Here is a 19,685-nt window from a genome sequence, read left to right on the forward strand (position 1 = left end):
GACTCTAGCACTGGTCTCCGCGATACCCCCAGGATTCAGGCACTGTTTCCGTGCCCACCCCCTGCCCCGCCCAAGCCCAGACTCCGGCAGCCGTCTCTGCGTCTCCCCGGATCCAGCCCCTGTCTCGGCGTCCCCCCAGCTCCCAAACCCAGACTCCGGCTGCGATCTCCGCGCTCCCGGGGATCCAGCTGTCGCGCCAGTGCCAGCGAGTGCAGCGGCTGCCCCACCGCGCGCCCCGAGTCCGCCCGGCCCTCGGCGGGGAGATGAACGCGCATCTGGACGGCCTGTCGGTGAGCTCGTCCTCCACCGGCTCGCTGGGCTCCGCGGCCGGGGCGGGCGGCGGCGGCGGGGGCGCGGGGCTGCGACTGCTGTCTGCCAACGTGCGCCAGCTGCACCAGGCGCTGACGGCGCTGCTGAGCGAGGCGGAGCGGGAGCAGTTCACGCACTGTCTGAACGCCTACCACGCGCGCCGCAACGTCTTCGACCTGGTGCGCACCCTGCGCGTGCTGCTGGACAGCCCGGTCAAGCGGCGTCTGCTGCCCATGCTGCGGCTGGTCATCCCGCGCTCTGACCAGCTGCTCTTCGACCAATACACTGCCGAGGGTCTCTACCTGCCCGCCACCTCCTCCTACAGGCAACCCACCTGGGGCGGCCCCGACGGCGCGGGGCCCGGGGAGGTGCGCCTAGTGAGCCTACGGCGCGCCAAGGCCCACGAGGGCTTGGGCTTCAGCATCCGTGGGGGCTCGGAGCATGGCGTGGGCATCTATGTGTCGCTGGTGGAGCCAGGCTCTCTGGCCGAGAAGGAAGGGCTGCAAGTCGGGGACCAGATTCTGCGTGTCAACGACAAATCCCTGGCCCGGGTGACCCACGCTGAGGCCGTCAAGGTAGGGCTCTGGTTTGGGGGTGAGTACGGGACAGAGTGGCGAAGCTCCTCATATTGGCATTAAGTCCATGCTGTGTGTCCTTAGGCAAATCGCTTGACCTTTCTGGGTCCCCTTTTTCTTAAAAGTATTTCTTTAAAACAGGAACATCTAGTTTTTTGAGCAAATAGTTGCCAGGCACTTGGGATATAGTGATGGGCAAAACGGACATGGACCCTGCCTTTGTGGGGCCTAAAGGCTAGTGCGTGGGAGACAGGCATTATCAAATACTTACGCAAATGTGTGATTACAAAGTGCGAAAGAGGCTATGGGTTCTTATGAGCATTGAAAGAGATAAGGTCTCTGCTTGGCATATAGTCAGTTATCAGTGGGTGACCTCCCCTTCTGCTGTTGTTATTCTCATTATTCTCTAGGCTTTTGCCCCTGAAAGAAAGTTTTGTTAGCTTCAGAGTGGTCCAGGGAGGCTGGTCTGGTGACCCACAGAGTTCTGGCCTGACCCTGCTGTTTATTGAACCAGGCCATGTATCTTGGGACACGTCACTTGCCCCCTCATAACCTCTGGTCCTCACTTGGACTGTAAGTGTCTCTAACCTTGTTGGGAAGGAGGCATCTGCTTGAATGTCAAAAATCAATCCCCCACCCCCCTGAGAGTAGTTGTACTTTTTGTGTCTGTTAATTGAGAAAAATAATCTCCTGACAGCTAGCTCTTAGGGATTTAATCATGCTGTTTAAAGGAAGGTACATGTTTGCTGATCTCGTGCCCAGGGCTATTGCAGATCAACTGGAGTATGAGGTGGAGAGCGTTTGGTTTATGTGTGGATTCAGGGATCCCTTGCAGGGGTACACACACACACACCACCGCCACCACCACCTTTGTGTGCAAGAAGTGAAGGGTTCTGGGGAAAAGGAACAGTGACACAGTCTGCTTCTGCAGGGAAAATGCTTCCCAGGGGATTGGGGCTGCCTGTGACCCAGCTTCTCACCACCCCACCACTCGCCCCTGCCTCAGGTCCCCTCTATGCAGGTGATTTGGACTCCAGCGGAGGGCCTGCAGGCTGCTGGGAACGCTTAGGCAGCAGAGGTCCCCAGGCTACTTCCTGTGTCTGTTAATGACCTGTGGCCAGGTGCATCTTGAACCCACTTCCTGACTGTTCACCTGGGGCATGACCATCCTGATCTGTCTGCCCCTCAGGGAGGCCCCTGAGGATTTTAGAAACTTCTTCACTGCTTCTGAAAAAAGACGGATGAGTTTATATTGTTCAGGGGCGCAGCGGACAAAGCTCCTTGTGGGTTTCCGGGCATCCTCCTCTCTGTCTCCTCTCCCCAGCCAATCTCTTCCTCTTATCTGACATTCCACCTATTTATAAAGAAATAGTCCAGGGCTTCCCTGGTGGCGCTCGTGGTTGAGAACCTGCCTGCCAATGCAGGGAACACGGGTTCGAGCCCCGGTCTGGGAAGATCCCACATGCCGCGGAGCAACTGGGCCCGTGAGCCACAACTACTGAGCCTGCGCGTCTGGAGCCTGTGCTCCGCAACAAGAGAGGCCGAGACAGTGAAAGGCCTGCGCACCGCGCACCGCGATGAAGAGTGGACCCCGCTCGCCGCAACTAGAGAAAGCCCTCGCACAGAAACGACGACCCAACACTGCCAAAAATAAATAAATAAATTTATAAAAAAAAAAAAAAAAGAAATAGTCTATTAGCCTTTGATCCTAAAAGGTCTGGAGTTCCCAGATGATCCATTTATACTTGAAAGATACTTGATCCACATGGTCATTTATAAACGTGGATTCAATTTTCGTGGCAGTTTAAAAGGACTCAGGTAGCTTAATCATCACAAGGTGATAGACTTGGGAAAGGCCTCAGGTAACCTGGACTTTCAAAACACTGAGTCTCCCTTCAGTTCCCACCCCAGACTCTGCGGCACCTCTAAGGCTGGAGCTGCTCAGTTGTGAGTTTCCGTTTGGCCCTCCCCCATCTCGCTGATGGCGCTCTGCATCTTCTCCCTGAACGTCCCTCGACTACACCAAGGTGCTGCTACCCGGTGACTCAGAACAGCACCAGGCCTTCGCTCCTGTGTTTACTCCTGTTGCTTCCAGAGTCAGACCTGAACTCTCTTGGAACAGCTTTTGAAGCTGCCGAACTGCCCTTGCTGGGGGGGTGGGGGGGGGGTGGTGTTGATAGGAGAGAACTGCCCTTGGATGGGTGAGAGCCAGTGCGATCCCGGCAGCTCCTTACCCCTGTCACTTTTCCTGAGCAGGCTGAGGGAACACTTGCCTCTCGGGTGACCCTCTTCCTTCCGGCCAATGCCAGACACATAACCAGCCTGGAACACACCCTTTTGGACCCTCCAGAAGCAACAGGCAAAAGAGTGCTGCTTTGTGTCACCTTAACTCCGGGGAGAAAGGGGGACGGACTTTCCATGGATGGAATTTAAAACGGAGGAGGCGGAACCTCATCTCTGAGGCCTCAGGAGGGCCTGGGCTTGCAGGATGGGCGGGAGTTTCAGGGACAGTTTAGAACACTTGCAGCTGTTGACACATTTCCACAAAATTAAAGGTGTTAAGTCCCTTAACTGAAAGCCCAAAGAGGCCCCAGCTTCTCTACGAGATACAAACTGCCCTTAACCGGGATTTCTGCACTTCCAGCCCCTCTTTAGAAGCTACAGTGCAGGGATTTTAACTTCAGATTTTATTCAAATGGCACCAGTGTTTCTGCTTCTGTCCTTCTTCTGTTCCAGGATATCACGTTGCGTTTAGTAGGAGACGTGTTTTCTTTTTTCTTCTTCTTCAATTTTATTTATTTCATTTGTTTATTTTTTGCTTCCTCCCACAGTTTTATTGAAGTATAGCTGGCAAGTAAAAATTGTATGTATTTAAGGTATACAATGGGATATTTGATACACCTTTACATCGCAAAATGATTACCACAACTAAGCTAATTCACATATCGATCACTTCACAGTTACTTTATTTTCATGATAAGAACACTTAAGATGTGCTCGCTCAGCAAATTTTAAGAACAGAGTTCACAGTTATTAACTGTAGTCACCGTGCTGTGCATTAGATCCTTAGAGCCTACTCATCTTATAACTGGAATTTTTACCAATATCTCCCCTTTCCCCCCACCCCCAAACCCTGGCAACCACTATGCTACTCCCTACTTTCATGAGGTCAACGTTTTTAGATTCCACTTATAAGTGAGATAATACAGTATTTGTCCTTCTGTGTCCGGCTTATTTTGCTTAGTATAATGTCCTCCAGGTTCATCTGTGTTGTCACAAACGGCAAGATTTCCTTTTTTAAATGGCAGAATAATATTCCATTGTATATAAATATGTGACACCTTTACTTTCTCCCTTCATCTGTCAGTAGACACTTAGGTTGTTTCCATGTTTTGGGTATTGAGGAGATATGTTTTCAATCTTGAAATCTTTATTTTTCCTCTGCAGGTAGAAAGTGGGGAAAGATCCTCTGAGCTTCTCAAAGGAGAGATTAATTGTGTGTGTGTGTGTGTATAAAGAAAATTAAATTTTAGGAATCAAATTCCTTAAGAGTTGGTGAATCAGAGAGGGTCACCTCCTCTCAGTGAACAGAGGAGATTGAGTACACAAGGATTCTTCCACTTCTCTTCTGACAAATCAAGTATGCATTGTTAGGGCAAGTTCAGTGAGGATTTTATCCTCTACTGATGGGGCTCCCATCCCTCTCTTGAAGCCTGTTTGCTAAATCAGCAGGGACAGGTGCGGATAAGGCAAGCCATTTACTATTTGCATTATGTTGAAACGTTTGATTTTTGAAAAGTCTATCTTGAACGAACAGGAGCCAAGCTAATAATAATAAAAAAGTAGATCTTTCAAAGATTTTCAGCCAAAAATGCTTGATAAATTGGCCAAGAAGTCCACAGGCCAGGGATGTTGGACTCTGCTGCACATTTGTTGTGTGACCTTGAGCCAGTCACTGACTCTCTACGGGTCCTAGGGTGGATGAGCCAGGGCTGCCCAAGGTCCCTTCCAGTTCAGACAGTCTGTGATTTGCTCAGTATGTACTACACAGAGGCGTTTAGAATGTCTAATCCGGTGTTTTCTTGTTCTTTTGGAATTGATTTCGTTTCTCGCAGAGTAAAGAAAGTTGGCTAACGATTGGGAGACAAGAATCTTGGCACTCTTGGGTAGCCTCCTACCAAATCAAGAAATTGATGGCTTATACACTGTGCTGATGAGCACTTGACTGCTGTCCCTCAACCCAAGAACACTAACCCTTGTGCCATTCCAGAGTAACTGAGAAAACGACAGCAGGACTGTGGCATGCCCAGCACCACCCTGGGAGCATTCAAAATCAAATTCACTTTCTGAGTGAATTTGCTTTCTGAGTCCCTGATTCTTCTGGTAGCAGAATGCGGGGTATCCACGTGCCGCCGGGATGTGCGTGTATGGATGCGTGTGTTTCATCTCGATAAAAATTAAACGGCTTCATTACAGTCTCTGAATCCTCCCAGGTACATCCAAGGAGCATATTAGAATTTGAAACCTTCCAGAAGTTTAAAACAGTGGCGGGCCCTTTCATTTAATTAGAGTTATCACACCCTCCTTTCCTTTGCATAATAACCCCGGGAAGAATCTGTCTGTATTAATATAAGTTATTGTATTTGGTCTGGCACATTCTAAATGACACATTTGTCATCTTCCCATTGTACATGGTTGGCTGAAGACATTACAGATTATTACCACTTCCAACTTTGTGTCTGAAACACAGCTCCTCCTCCCCTGTCTCATTCCTGTCTTCCAATTTGGAAACCATGGGTAATGTGTTCGTGGGGACACACAGGCTTTCCTCTGGCTCCACACTCATTCTTGGGTCCTCTGAGTCCTGCCAGCAATGACATGTTGAAAGCTCACTATTAATAAAACCATTATTGAATAGATGTTTGGTTGCTGGGCCCAGAGCATGATGCAGTACCTTGAGAGGCTGCATTTCTTTAATTTAGTCTTGTGTATTTATCTGGCTCAAGCAGATCCTCAAGGTTTTAGAAAATGATGGTGCCTTTCAACTGGTTATTTACGGTTCAAATCAAAGAAGCATTTTCTAGGGTGGAAGAGAATGCCTTTATTTGTTTTTTTCAGGATTGATATTTTTATAGTAGAAGATTCCTGCCTCCTGACTTTAAGCTGGACGGGAAAGAGGGGTAGAATCACGCCAGCGCTAGCTTCTTGTTTTTCCCCCTCCCGCTCCCGACAAACCCAGTTGTTTATTACCTGCCGTAGACTCATCATTTAGATGGAGCTACAAAGATAAGTAGGATCCTTTAACCCCCGACCAATTGGATTTTGTGCGCGGTGCTGCTTCCCACCTCCGCCTTTCTTCAGCCACAAGACACCCAGTCTGTATGCACCTGTCAAGTGCACGCAGCCCCTTGCCTGCCTGTCGGCTGGTACTTGCCGCACATGTGCATTTCCTCCTGAGTCATAATCCCGCCCCCCGCCCCCCTTCAAAGGGCTTTGCACTAAAGCAGGCGTTCCTGGGGATTAGGCTCCAACTGGCTTTCCAGCAAGGTTCTTTGATGACCTGGAAGGGCAGTGTTTGGTCTCCACGGCCTAGGGACCCCGGACTAGTGCCCAGCAAGGACCAGAGAATCTGATTAGAAGGAATGACGTTTCATGGCTAGAGGTAGCTGCAGGCTGCAGTACAAATCTTTCAAAGCCGATTCTATTTCTTCCTTTTTTCTTTTTCTTTAAAAACCCCCAAGCAAGAATCTGATGTTAATGTTGAGCTGACACAGACTTCTAACTGTGCCCCAGGGCGGGGGCCGCCTTTTCAAGATTCCTGTGCTGCAGACATGTCCATTGTACTTTTACAGCAGGCCAGGTGGAAAGGGTGCAAAGAGCAAGAATCAGCCTCTCCATTTGCTTCCCATGCACTCGGGCATCAGCTGCAGGAGGCAGCGCCATGGGGTTGGTGCACTTGTGTCTTAACCTTGCTTTCCGGAACACTACTGGGAAGAGAGGAGGCTGACTTCGTGCGTGTCTACTGTATGCTGGGTGCTTTCTCCTCTCCAGGGAAGGCAGGGAGGTCAGGAGGGTTGTGCCCAAGGAGGTGAAATTGACTAGCCCAGGGTTACCTTTGGGATTAGGAGTTAAGTAGCCCTTTTGCCTTACCTCCCCGCCTGGAACCCAGCCCCAGGGTTATGTACCCGTCCTTCTGGACGGCAATGCCAGCCCCCTGCTGGAAGGCAGGCAGACGGCACATTTTGTGCCTGACATTCAGGGGGCCTTTTAAAAACTATCCAAAGGCTTCATTTTACCAAGTGGGGAGTCTGCTGCTTACATGTCGAGAGAAAGTGGCATCTTTTAGTCCAGCCTGTCATCCGGCAGAGCCATTTGTTCGCTGGTGCTCTACGCAGCACTTACCACACCCAGGCCTGTGGCATGTACTCGGAAATCAGAGATGACCAGTATACAGCCCGTGCCCTCAGGGAGTCACGAGGGGGGACTTGGATCCGTCCATGGCCACAGATCACCAAGTGTTGTTTTTTGTTTTCTTAAATTTATTTATTTATTTATGGCTGCGTTGGGTCTTCGGTGCTGCGCGTGGGCTTTCTCTAGTTGCCGCGAGCGGGGGCTACTCTTCGTTGCGGTGCCCGGGCTTCTCATTGCAGTGGCTTCTCGTGTTGCGTAGCATGGGCTCTAGGCGCGCGAGGTTCAGTAGTTGTGGTGCACGGGCTCAGTAGTTGTGGCTCGCAGGCTTAGTTGCTCCGCGGCATATGGGATCTTCCTGGACCGGGGATCGAACCCGCGTCCCCTGCGTTGGCAGGCGGATTCCCAACCACTGCGCCACCAGAGAGGTCCCACCAAGTGTTTTAAGTGCCGTGACATTTGCATGCATCTGCATCCCTGCCACCCTCTCCAAAGAAGCATCGCCCCCACCCCCCAACTCCTCCATCCTTGTACCCTGCTTTAATTTCCTTCAGCACACTTGTCACTACCAGAAGGACATTTTACTGTTTATCATCTGCCTTCCCCACTTCGAGTAAGCTCCATGAGAACTGAAATTTGACCTGCATTACTCACTGAAACACCCCCAGCACCTCCACAGTGCCTGGCACACAGTAGGTGTTTTAATAAATAAATATTTGCTGAACGAATGGAATGATCTTACTCCCAATACAATGCTGGTGACTTCAGGATTCCTTGGTTCTTGAGTGTGATTGCTTAAGAAAGTCTGTGGGTTGCAGTGTACTGGGTGCTGGATAGAAAAATCAAGGAAAGCCATAGGCTCTACTGTGTGCTGTACCAGGAAGCTAGTTGTGTGGCTGTGGGCAGATCACGTGACATCTCTGAACCTCAGCTTCAGAACTGTGAAATGGGCAGAGCTACCTCCCACTTGCCTCCTTCCCAGGATGGCTGTGGGGATCAAATGTGTTAATAGGTATGAAAACCTACTGAATAGGAAACCCTCTAATACCATTTAAGTGCAAGGCCTTAAAAAAAAGTGTGGTCTGTGACGGTGGGCAACAGTTTTTTTTTTTTTTTCAATAAATTTATTTAGGGCTTCCCTGGTGGCGCAGTGGTCGGGAGTCCGCCTGCCGATGCGGGGGACCTGGGTTCGTGCCCCGGTCCGGGAGGATCCCACGTGCTGTGGAGCGGCTGGGCCTGTGAGCCATGGCCGCTGAGCCTGCGCGTCCGGAGCCTGTGCTCCGCGGCGGGAGGGGCTGCAGCGGTGAGAGGCCCGTGCACCGCAAAAAATAATAATAATAATTTTTAAAAAATTAAAAAAAAATTTATTTACTTTTGGCTGCATTGGGTCTTCATTCCTGCACGCGGGCTTTCTCTAGTTGTGAGTGGGGGCTGCCCTTCGTTGTGGAGCACAGGCTCTAGGCGCACGGGCTTCAGTAGTTGTGGCACGTGGGCTCAGTAGTTGTGGCTCGCGGGCTCTGGAGCACAGGCTCAGTACTTGTGGCGCACGGGCTTAGTTGCTCCGCGGCATGTGGGAGCTTCCCGGACCAGGGCTCGAACCCGTGTCCCCTGCCCTGGCAGGCGGATTCCTAACCACTGCGCCACCAGGGAAGCCCTGGGCAATAGCTTTTTCCAACGTCTGCAGCCCAAATTGACCTTAAGAGACCCCTTCAGTTATTTCATTTGTCACTTTGCTTTTAATTTAAAAATCACATTCCCAGAAGCCTGTGTCTGAGATTCCAAAATAGAATCATTTATGCATTCTGCAGCAATCAATGAACCAATTTCGGGTGAGATGTATCTTCTGGCTTTTTATTATTAAAAAAAAAAGAAGAAGCACTTCAGGTTTCAAGAAACCTCAGCATTTCAGGTGAAGGGCAAGTTCCTACTAATCACGTGTATGTTTCAAAGCTGCTCTATCTGAGAATGCATAAGTGGGGTTTTTTTCTTCTTTTCCAGTCCCAGCCCCTTTGCCTCTTCCCCCTCTGAGAATTTGTGTTCCTTCTTCTGAATTGGCTGTGGTACTGCTTCAGCTGGCAGCCAGTTTCATAGTTATTTTTCCCTTCTACCTGAGTTTTCATAGTATCAGCATCCTCTCAACTTTGAATGCAAAGCAAATAGAGCAGAGCCTCCCATAAACAAGTCCCAGGCTGTCCTCTTTACAGTACTTTTAAGCTGCAGGCTACAGGGAAGAACATAGTAAAATGACATCAAAAGTGTGTTTCCAGACACCCAGGTGTTGGGGCCTTAAATTAAAAGTGGTGATTCAGAAATTAACAAGCCCCCCACCCCCAGACAAGTCTTAACCACTCTGAGGTGTGGGAAGCACATGTTTCTTTTGGATTCCACCCCTTCCCCCCACCCCACCCCCATGTATATCCACATAAAGACTTGATCAGAAAGGTAGATCGAGCCTGTCCCCATCCTTAGCTGTTTTGGAGCACAATTCCAGATGTGCAAGGTCAGCTGATATATTGGAAAATCAAGGGAAGGGCGGTCTGTACCCAAGAGGTAACTTTTGGAGATGGACTTGGGCTCATGTGACAGTGTACTTGGCAGGGACCTTGAGCAACTCCCTTTGCCTCTCTGTGACTCAGACTCCCACACTGGTGAGCCTGGTTCCCTGTCCTTACAAACAGGTCACTGACGCCGTTGCACATCAAAAGTTTGAGAAATAAGGATGTAGAGGTCCCACTGAAAGGATTGAAACGAAAAATGCTATCGACTGAATTTGCTTGGCTTTGAAAGTTTTCCGTTGTGCCTGTTGAAAAACAAAGAAAAATTCATTTGGAAGAAGACTCTGGAACTTGGGGCTTTCGTGATCCATTGTAGATGTTTGAATCGCACATTTACTAAATGTAATCCATATTCCCGCATAGACAGAGTTTCTTTAAAAATGTAATTGCTCCTATCTGGATGTTGGCATCTGCATTTTCATTTTACAGCAGTAATCAAGCCCAGGGATTGAGTGGAATTGTATGCCCCGACCTCCCTTAAAAATGTCGGGAGGCAAGATAGATGCATGGCCCAGAGGCCAGCATGTGACAGCCTTGTCCCCCGATCAGCTGCATGTCCAACCTTGTTCCCCAGCATCCTTCCCTGTTGGGCGCCCCAGGGGTCCTGACGAGGAGGCCGAGGAGTTAGCTGTTTCTAGAACCCATTTAAGCGATTAATGCAGGTGAAAGTGGTGATTTGACAACACAGGCATCCACACCTTAAAAAATAAAACCTGTAATTTACTTGAACCACTTCTGCGATGGTGTTCTAGGCTTCATTAAGAGGTTTCTGATTAGGAAAAGAAAAGAATAGAAAAGTGGTCCAGCTATCAGAAGTTAACCTCCCATGTAGGTAGGGAAGCTCCGCCCAGAAGTCCTTGGGGAGGGGTTTTCCTTCTGCCATTTCCATCCTCCTGGTCCGGGATGGAGGGTGTGGTGTCCTCTGGTGTGTCTGGGCCCAGCATGACCTTTATGCTTTTCTTCATCTCTCTTCCGCCTCCCTCTTCTTTCTTCTTGGGTTCCCCAAACCTCTCCCAGATTTTCCCCCAACTCTCCTGAACCCTCTCCCGCTTCCAAGAGTCCTTCCAAATCCTGAGATTTTTAAGTCTGCTGGGCAGGTCAGGATGTTCAGATCGCCCACAAATTCCTTCCCCTCTTCCCCCAAATGTCTGTCTCTTCACCCATCTCCTAGCAGTGTGGTCTCTGAACAGGATCTGTCCTCCCTTTAGTTTACTTATTTATTTTTATGTATAATTTTAGCTCTTCTCTAGTATTAACAACAACTTTATTTGCCCTGGCTCATCTCTGACCCTCTGATGGCACCTCTCCACTCACCTGCAAATCGTGGACATTTCCCAAGTTAGTAACTTGACCTGCCCCTCTTCTCCATGGTCCCCGTTGGGGGTTGCACCAGCGCTGGCGGGGTTAGACTCTCTGGGACTGACCTCTCCCCAGCGGGTCTCGGTGAGGTCTCACTCCTCCCCCGCCATCACCACTGCCAAACCTCAGAGGCCTCCTTGCTGTCTCCCGTCTTGCTCACCTGCCGCCCAGTCCGTTCTGCACCCTGGAAGCAGGGTTAACTTTCTAAACTTGGGTCTGATCCAGCCATGCCCTGCCTAGTGCCTCGCACCGGAGCTGGGAGCCCACGGGGCAGAGGCCGAGCTCCTCACCCCGATGTTCAGGCTGCCCATGATCCGATCCCTTTTTACCCACAGACAGTCCTTTTCTCCGGCTGTTCCCAAGTGCAGTTCACAGTTGGCCAGACAAGCAACACGCGCCCTCCTCTGAAACAAGGCTTTGTTTCTCTCTACCCGTTGACATCCATGGCCCCAGGGCATCTTCCCAGCAGTCCTGCCGCCCACATGCAGCTGCCCCATCCGCGAGAAACCTTCCCTTCTCCCCTCCCCTTCCTCTGGGTAGTGGCCTCCTTCACTCAGTTGTGACACAGGGTATATACTTCCTAGTGTTTTCTTGTGTTGCTCTGTGGACAGTAATAACCTTTGTATATATAAATTCACTTAAACATCACAACAGCCCTGTCAGATAGGTACCACATTCATTTGCTTCATTTTGCAAAACTACAAAGAATTTGTCACTTGCCTGTTGTCACAACGATGGAAAGTGGCAGAGTCAGGATTTAAACACAGATTTTGTTGACTTGAGGGAATGTATCCATCACCCCAGCACCAGAAAGAGGCAACATCCTTCTGTGCTTGAACCTGGGCTCTAGAGCCATACGCACACTCATAAATATGGCCACATGGAAGGTCTTCTGTGTGCCACCAGGAACTCTGCTTGGGCTTCACACACCGACTCTTCACACAGCCCCCGGGAGAGGAAACTGAACATCCGGGAGAGGAAGTGACCTGCACACAGATGGGAGGTTGCAGGACCTGATTTGAACCCAGGTCTTTCTGCCTCCAAAGCATTGCTCTTGACCACTGCTCTCGACAGCTTCTGAGAAGCGGGGTGTAAGCCACGGTGCTGGCCAGACCTGGGGTTTAGTAAATGTATACTTCTTCCCCAATTTTTTCCATTTGGCAGGAAAAGCCATGAGGAACCAAACAACCCAGGCCACAGCCGCCCTGCCCCTTCCTGGGAAAGCTCTATGCATGTCATTGACTAAACCTTAGGGCACTCCTTGCCTCCTTTCCTTGTCCCCCTCTCTTATCTCTCTCACCATGCCCTGACCTTGGTCAGGATTTTATTTTGTGCAGTCTGTGGAAATTCCCTAACTAGATAACTGTGACCTCAACTCAACCCCCATTAGGATAAACCTGTAGCTTACGAAATCATTTCACTGGATGGTGGAGGCTTGAATCTGTCTTGCTGTCTGCTATCTGGGCAGGATGAGGACAGAGTCTCCTCGGCCTTGTGTAAAAGACTGGTGGCCATTGCAGACTGGGTAAACCAAAGACTGTTTTATTCAGTTCATAGGAAACATGAGGAGTAGAGGAGTCTGTTTGGGCTTTTAAAAATAAAATGTGTGTGTGTGTGTGTGTGTGTGTGTGTGTGTGTGTGTGTTAATGACCTAAGAGATATGGCGTCAATTTAGAAAACTTAGAAACCCCAGAAAAACACAAAGGAAAAAAAACCCAGATCTTGATAATCTCCTCTACCCAGAAATTGTCACTGTGGACAATTTGATTCCTGTCTGTTCAGTTCCCTGTGTGCCTATGTGTGTGAATTTGCACTGGGAACCCTCTATAAAACTGCCACTCCGAACATAGTCATGGATCCTGCCTCTTTCACCAGACAATGTATATCGGGACTGTTTTCCCACCTTGATAAATGTTTCTCGAAAATGATTTTTAATGATTGCATAATATAACATAGCAACGGGGTTCATGGTTTATTTAACTAATTTCTTCTTGTTGGACTGTTTTTTTAAAAAAAACAGTATCCATATTTCTGCTTTAAACATCCTTGCACATTAATCTTTAAGCACATCTCTAATAATTCTTTGGACTGTCTCTCTAGAGGTGGCATTGGCTCAGGGGATAGGCAGATTTTTAAGGCTTGGGTAGATGTTGCCAAAGTGCTCTTGGGAAAGAGTTTGTTTTTATTACAGTCCCTTCTCCCAACATTAGCAGTGTATAAGACGCCTCATTTTTCCCCAGCCTTGCCAACACTGGATATTGTATTTCTTTTCCATTTTTGCCAATCTGATCAACAAAATGTATCCTACTCTGATTTGCATAATTTAAATAGTGAAGTTGAACTGCTTTGCATGTTTATTGTTTGTATAGCTGTATATACATATATATGGTGTATAGAATATATCGTATATTATATACATATATAGATATATAATACATATATTATATAAAACATTTATTTGGTGTATAACTTTTTGATGTTCTTTGCCCACTGAATCACAAGAATTTGACATCTCCATGTCGTCAGATCTATCAGCCTTTTTCTTTATCATATCTCCTGGGTAGATTGTTAGGAGGTGGTTGATTCATCCACCTTGAATTCAGATTCTTCAGTCTAAGGGTGAATTAAGTTGGAAGCCCATCCCCGTGTTAACTGAAAATGCACAGAAAGTGATGACGGACAGGAATGTGGAGAGTCAGCAAGGAGAATACTCCCCATCCATGTAACCACTCGTGCACTGAGAAAATGATACTGATATAAACTGATTTTCCCGATGGATGGATGCGCTATGGACATTAATTCTAGACAGCAAAGCAGTCCATTGCAAACCCATGGAGGCACATCTGGTGATTATATTTATGACTCCTAGAATCTTGTTAGTTCCTCCTTATAGGAAAAAAGAAAAGAAAAAAGAGACAAAATTTAAAAGAACATTTGTAAAGTAATTTACTTAAATTATAAGAGACTAAAAGCCAGGCTTAGTGGATAATTGAAGAATTGCATTAAAAAGGAATCAATATCTTTCTGGAAATGCTCTGTCCTCATCTTGTGAATTGTTTTGCAAAGGGAGGGTCACTCTGTCACTATCGTGTAAATTTCTCATGACAGTATCACCAAGGACAACATTTTTTCCCCTCTCTTTGATCCTTCATGTTTTTCCTTTTCACACAACCTTAGCTCACTAAGACATTTAGGGGCAAAGATACTGGAGAGCAGGGGTTTTGAAATTTCAGGTCCCTGTTCCAGCCTCTGGGATCCTGACATTCCCAGCACTGGAACAAAAGTTTCCTTCTGCATCTTCACACTGAGCCTTTGGAGAAGGCCAAACTCATAAAGAAAAGAGAATGAGGGGAATGCACAGTTGATTTTTGAAAATCTACTTATTAAGTTCCCAATTAAAGGCAAGTTTAAACATCATTAAGAAAACTGAAAAGGAGAAAAGGTGCAGATATTCGCACCCTCCTTAACTAGTCATCACTTCTCTGCCATCTCCCCTGGCCTTTATCTCCATGTATTCACATTTCCTCAGTGGTTTAATTACCTTTCTCCTTTCATTTTTGCTTCATATGTCTGTGAAAAATATCTCTGCTTCCAACTGCGTATAGAAGATGTCTAATCCTTGAGATGTCCTTTAGCATTCATTCTTCCACTTGACAGTTGTTTTACTGAGCACCTTCTATGTGACTGGTGTGATTTAACACCCTCTTTAAACTCTACATATCCCATGTACTTATTTGTTAATATATTTGTAATTAATATTACTTTCTACTTCAAAAATAACTGAGTGACTTAACCTAAAAAGCATATCGTGGAAGAGGCACGTGAAAGAGGGATCAGAAACCATGTTGAAAAGTGTATTGTGTGTGTGTGTGTGTGTGTGTGTGTGTGCGTACACACTCACACGTGTTCACGCACACAGGCATGTGCGAGGTGGTGCCTTTATAGGAATGATATCTCATATTCAAATGGAATTTTGAGCTTCCTAGCAACCAAGGCAAAAAGAGAAATTAATACATGTTTTTTAGATTCTATAGAGAACTCATTGGTACTTCAGGAGAGGTAAAATTCCTCATTGGCAGTCAATTTCAAGAGGAAGGAGGTCAATTTCAGGAGGAAGGCAATTTCAGTTGCATTTTTCATTGTCTCTCATTTTATGTGGAATCACCCACAATCTCCTATCTTTCATATTTATTGATACATCTGTGACCAAACCAGAAGAATTTCCTGTCTTCTCTGTCTATTGAGAAAGATGAGGATAAAATAATCACTTATATAAGTGAGTATGCTGAGATATGTACTTTCAGGAACAGGGAGCAGCACGTGCAAATAGCTTGGAGCACTTGATACTATAAGGAAGGCTAGGTGGCAGGGCAGGAGATAAAGCTGGCCGGGCAGCAAGGCCAGCTCTGCAGGCCTGAGAGGCACTGGGAGAGTTGGGAGCAGGGCAGGGAATGGCCCACTTGCATTTTAAAAGGGTGTCCGGACACCCTGCAGAGACTAATTTTGAAGGCTGAGAGAGGAGGCTGGAAAGCTGTCGCAGTTAGTGGTCCCTGTAAGAGGTAATAATTAACACAGACAAAAATGTGCAGAGGAAGGAGCTCTGAAGACAGAATGTTGATTAGGGCTTTACTTTCTCTTGACATTAAAATATGCCACAGGGGCAGAGTCCACACACCAATTTCTGTCCTTCCTCAAAGTGGGGCTAATGGGGAGGGTCTTCCCAGTGCCTGTGGCTGCACCTGGGACCAGCTCAGGGTTCAAGAGTACAAGGCCTCTCATTTATTTACAGCCTGTAAGTCCACGCTCCCTTTTCAGATCCTCTCCTTGTCCATCTTGGGAGGCCAAGACGTAGGATTGCCCTTGTGTTATTTGAACCTTCTTGAACTACTGGTAAGAGATGCATGAGTTTGGAGAAGCCAAGATTCAAGTCCAAGCCCAGCCTCTTATCCTCTCTGTGACCTTACATAAGACACTTCAGCACCCAGATGTTCTTTCTTCATATGTGCAGTGGAAAGAATAAAACACGTGGTCATTGCACTAATTTTGCTGTTGTCAATAATATTAACCACCATTTGCTGGGTACCTGCTATATGCCATGCCCAGTGCAAGATGCTTTGTGTACATTATCTTGTCTGTCCTCATAGGGTAGCTCCATAAGGGTAGGCATTAGTAGCCCCATTTAACAGGTGAGAAAGCTGAGGCTTGGAGGGCTTAAGGAACTTGCCTGAACTCTCATAGCTAGGAAGACGTAGAACTATGTCTGGGAATGGTTTTCTAGTGAGTATACCTTTTACTTAAAAACTCTCGAGGGGTCCTCCCCCTCAGCCACCTTTTTATTTTGATGCTTTATAATACTTTGGTCCCCAGAAGGGATTGGAAGATAGAGCCAAGATTTGCCTAAACGGGGAGATTTCTGCAGCCTGTGGAAGAAGGCATGAAAGAGGATGGATCCCTGCGCCACAGTGAGCTCTGCTTCGGGAAAAGATCGCTGCACAGCCCTCACCTAGTCCCGTCCACAGCGCCCATAGGTGGGGGGCATTCAGGCCTCCTATAGGTCCAGGCTTCACAGTGCTGCCCCCTGCAGGTAGTTATAGGAACTACACAGAGAGGGACAGGGTTGCATATGAAAAAAAGACAACCCACTTGCCTCTGGGATTCCACTTTTCTCTGGTGTAGAGAATTAGATGCACGTGTGCTCCAAGATGCACGTAAAAGTGTGTTATCGCAGATTGCTCGTGCTGGCAAAGTGAGAAGCAACATAAATGCCCAGCAATAGGGGAGTGGGAATTCAGTGGTTGTGCATCTCTGCCAGGGAATGCCATGTAGTGTTGGAAGAGGTGATCTTTTGAGGAAAGAGCTTCAAAATATATTTTTTAGCTGAAAAAAAAAAGATATCAATGAAATCTTAAGTATGAGTCAACCTGTGTAAACCTCAGACAACAATAGTTTTGTGTGTGAACATCTACGTGTTTGTAAAATGCACACAAGAAGTCGGGAAGGACAGATACCAGAATGTAGCTGTGTGTGATTACCATGGATGGTGAATTGAGACTTCTACTCTGGGTTCTCTATAATAAAAACACCTAACCCTTCTGTACCTCTTACCTATCTTCCAGGCACTAAACACTTTATGTATATTAACTAATTTAATCCTCACCACTGCCCTGTGAGATAATACTACTATTATCCTGTCTTATGCCTGGGAAACTGGGGTACAGACTGGCTAAGTAACTTGCCTGGGGTTGCCATCGGCGGGTAGCAGAGCCTGGATGGGAATCCTTGCAGCCCTGCTTCAGAGCTGCGGCTCTTAACCATTCCCTCTTCTGCTTCTCTCTCCGAATTCCACGTGTGTCTGAGGTGTGTATGCTCACGTGAGTGTGCAGAAGCATGGAATGGTGACCCAGGGCTGCCTGAGCCCCAGGCTAGTGTACTGCTCTTTCTGTGGCCTCATTTGAACAAATTCCTGGCGGCTGCCTGGCATCTCGAAAGCCCAGTGAATATCTTGAATGAATGAGCAAATGAATGAATGCGAAAGTAAGTGAAGGAGAAGGAACAGGGGCAGGGTATAAAGAAAACAGAACATGCATTGTGCCTTAAGGACCTTGTCTTGTAGTCTTAGAGACAGAATGTATGAAGGTGATGCAGAGGCTATAGTATAGAGGCAACAAAAACATACAAGTGTGCTGGGTGCTCTCCGAGAAGGGGAGTCACTCACTATCTAGGAAGGCTTCCTGGGGGTGGTGGGAAAGGGGCTGAGTGTCAAAGGCGGAGCTGATATGAGGAAGTGTGGATTAAAGGAAAGAAGGTCGTTTCTGAAGAGGAGGAAAGTTGGGAGGGAGGGGCTAGAGTTGCTCAGGTATTTGTATTCATGTAGATGGGAGGTTTAGAGAATTTCTAGGGCTTTTGTTTGGGAGAAGAAGCTGGCAGACTTAGGAAGGGAAATCATGTGCATTTAGTACCCACTCTGTGCTAGGTACTATGTAGGTAGTTTACATTATCTTAATAATCCTTACAACAGTTGCATTTTAAATGCAGAAACAGGCACAGAGAGGTAAAGTTATTTGCTCTGTGCCACACAGCAGGTCAACCTCAGAGCCAGGATTGGTGCCCAGTGAGTCTGAACCCAAAGCCCAACTAGGCAAGGTGGGGTCAGGAAGAGCAGGGTAGCACATCCTTCCCTCTCTTCCCCATCACTAACCTGGGTCTTAGACCAGCTCCCCTTCCTGAGTTTGAGTGATCTGTTCCCCAGAAGAGAAAACCTTGCCCTGAAATAAGCTGGATGACTCACCATTATATGTCCTTACTCGAGACTTTTCTGAAACACTTCTTTTGTACCTGCCCCTCCAGACAATAGTCTAATGGTCTTGTGACCTTGTGCTTGCACTTTGGTGCATGTTTTTGAACACAGGAGCATGTGTACATCTGCCGTGCTAACACCCCGCCCCCCCAGTCCCTTCACATTGTAGCCGTCTTCAGTCTATTTCTCAGTCCTCTGATGAGCAGAGAATTCTATCGCCTGGACTGTGATTTTGGGGTGTCAGAGTCAGCTCTGAAGAGCTGGGTGAGGCAGATTTGCCTCCTGAGAGCATTAATCCAAGTAGCAAGTTATTAAGTTTGAAGACATACACATACAGTTTACAGTTCTACAATCATAGCACGCAGTCTGAGTAGTCATCTGGTGATGGGTCGTATCTTAGCCATGCCATCTGCCGGGTCAGATCGAGATTTCCGTGATCTGACCTGGTGGAATGCCGGTTAAGCCCCTCGGTCAAGTTTCATCAGTACATGTGATAACATGCAGGGGAGCAGAGGACTCTGGTGACGGCTCTTGCTTGCCGTGGACTTTCCCTAGATCTCATGGGATTTTTTTAGCCTTAGCTCATTGGATTCTTAAGTATCAGGCACTGTGCTAATAGGGTTCCTCTACCTAAAGAGAGAGTAGAAAAGGGATCTTCATTTTACAGGAGGGAAACAGATGAACAGAGAGGTTTGGTAACTTGTGTGAGGTGGCACAGCTTATAAGCAATTGATTCAGGAGACTGGCTGATTCTGCAGGTTGCTGCAGCAGGAGAGGGGTGTGGTTGACAGTCACCCACAGGCACAGGCAGAGCATGCAGGCTGCTTTAAGGTAGCTTTTGGATGTGATTTACCACACATAAGCAGCTGCCTACAAAGAGCAGGCTTCCCTGATTGTGCAGTGGTTGAGAGTCCGCCTGCCGATGCAGGGGACACGGGTTCGTACCCCGGTCCGGGAAGATCCCACATGCCGCGGAGCAGCTGGGCCCGTGAGCCATGGCCGCTGAGCCTGCGTGTCTGGAGCCTGTTGCTCCGCAACGGGAGAGGCCACAACAGTGAGAGGCCCGTGTACCGCAAAAAAAAAAAAAAAAAAGAGCAGGGAAACACAGTTGTAGTCCCACTGGAGTGTGTCCCCACCCAGTCATCAGGTCCCTTTGAAGGTCCCTCTGCTGCCCGTGACAGT

General features: G+C 47.8%; 1 protein-coding gene across 3 annotated transcripts in view; it reads left to right on the forward strand.

Moving 5' to 3' along the window:
- Positions 1-231: 231 nt before the first annotated feature.
- The window catches only part of WHRN (whirlin), an 88,380-nt gene continuing 68,926 nt past the window's right edge, over positions 232-19,685 (forward strand). For all 3 annotated transcript variants that reach the window (XM_032635135.1, XM_032635136.1, XM_032635137.1), the window contains exon 1: positions 232-884. In XM_032635135.1, the coding sequence (XP_032491026.1) occupies positions 264-884 (621 nt within the window). In that variant the 5' untranslated portion in view covers positions 232-263. The remainder of the gene's footprint in view (positions 885-19,685) is intronic.

This window comes from Phocoena sinus, chromosome 6 (genome assembly GCF_008692025.1).
Source record: "Phocoena sinus isolate mPhoSin1 chromosome 6, mPhoSin1.pri, whole genome shotgun sequence".
NCBI classification, from domain to species: domain Eukaryota; kingdom Metazoa; phylum Chordata; class Mammalia; order Artiodactyla; family Phocoenidae; genus Phocoena; species Phocoena sinus.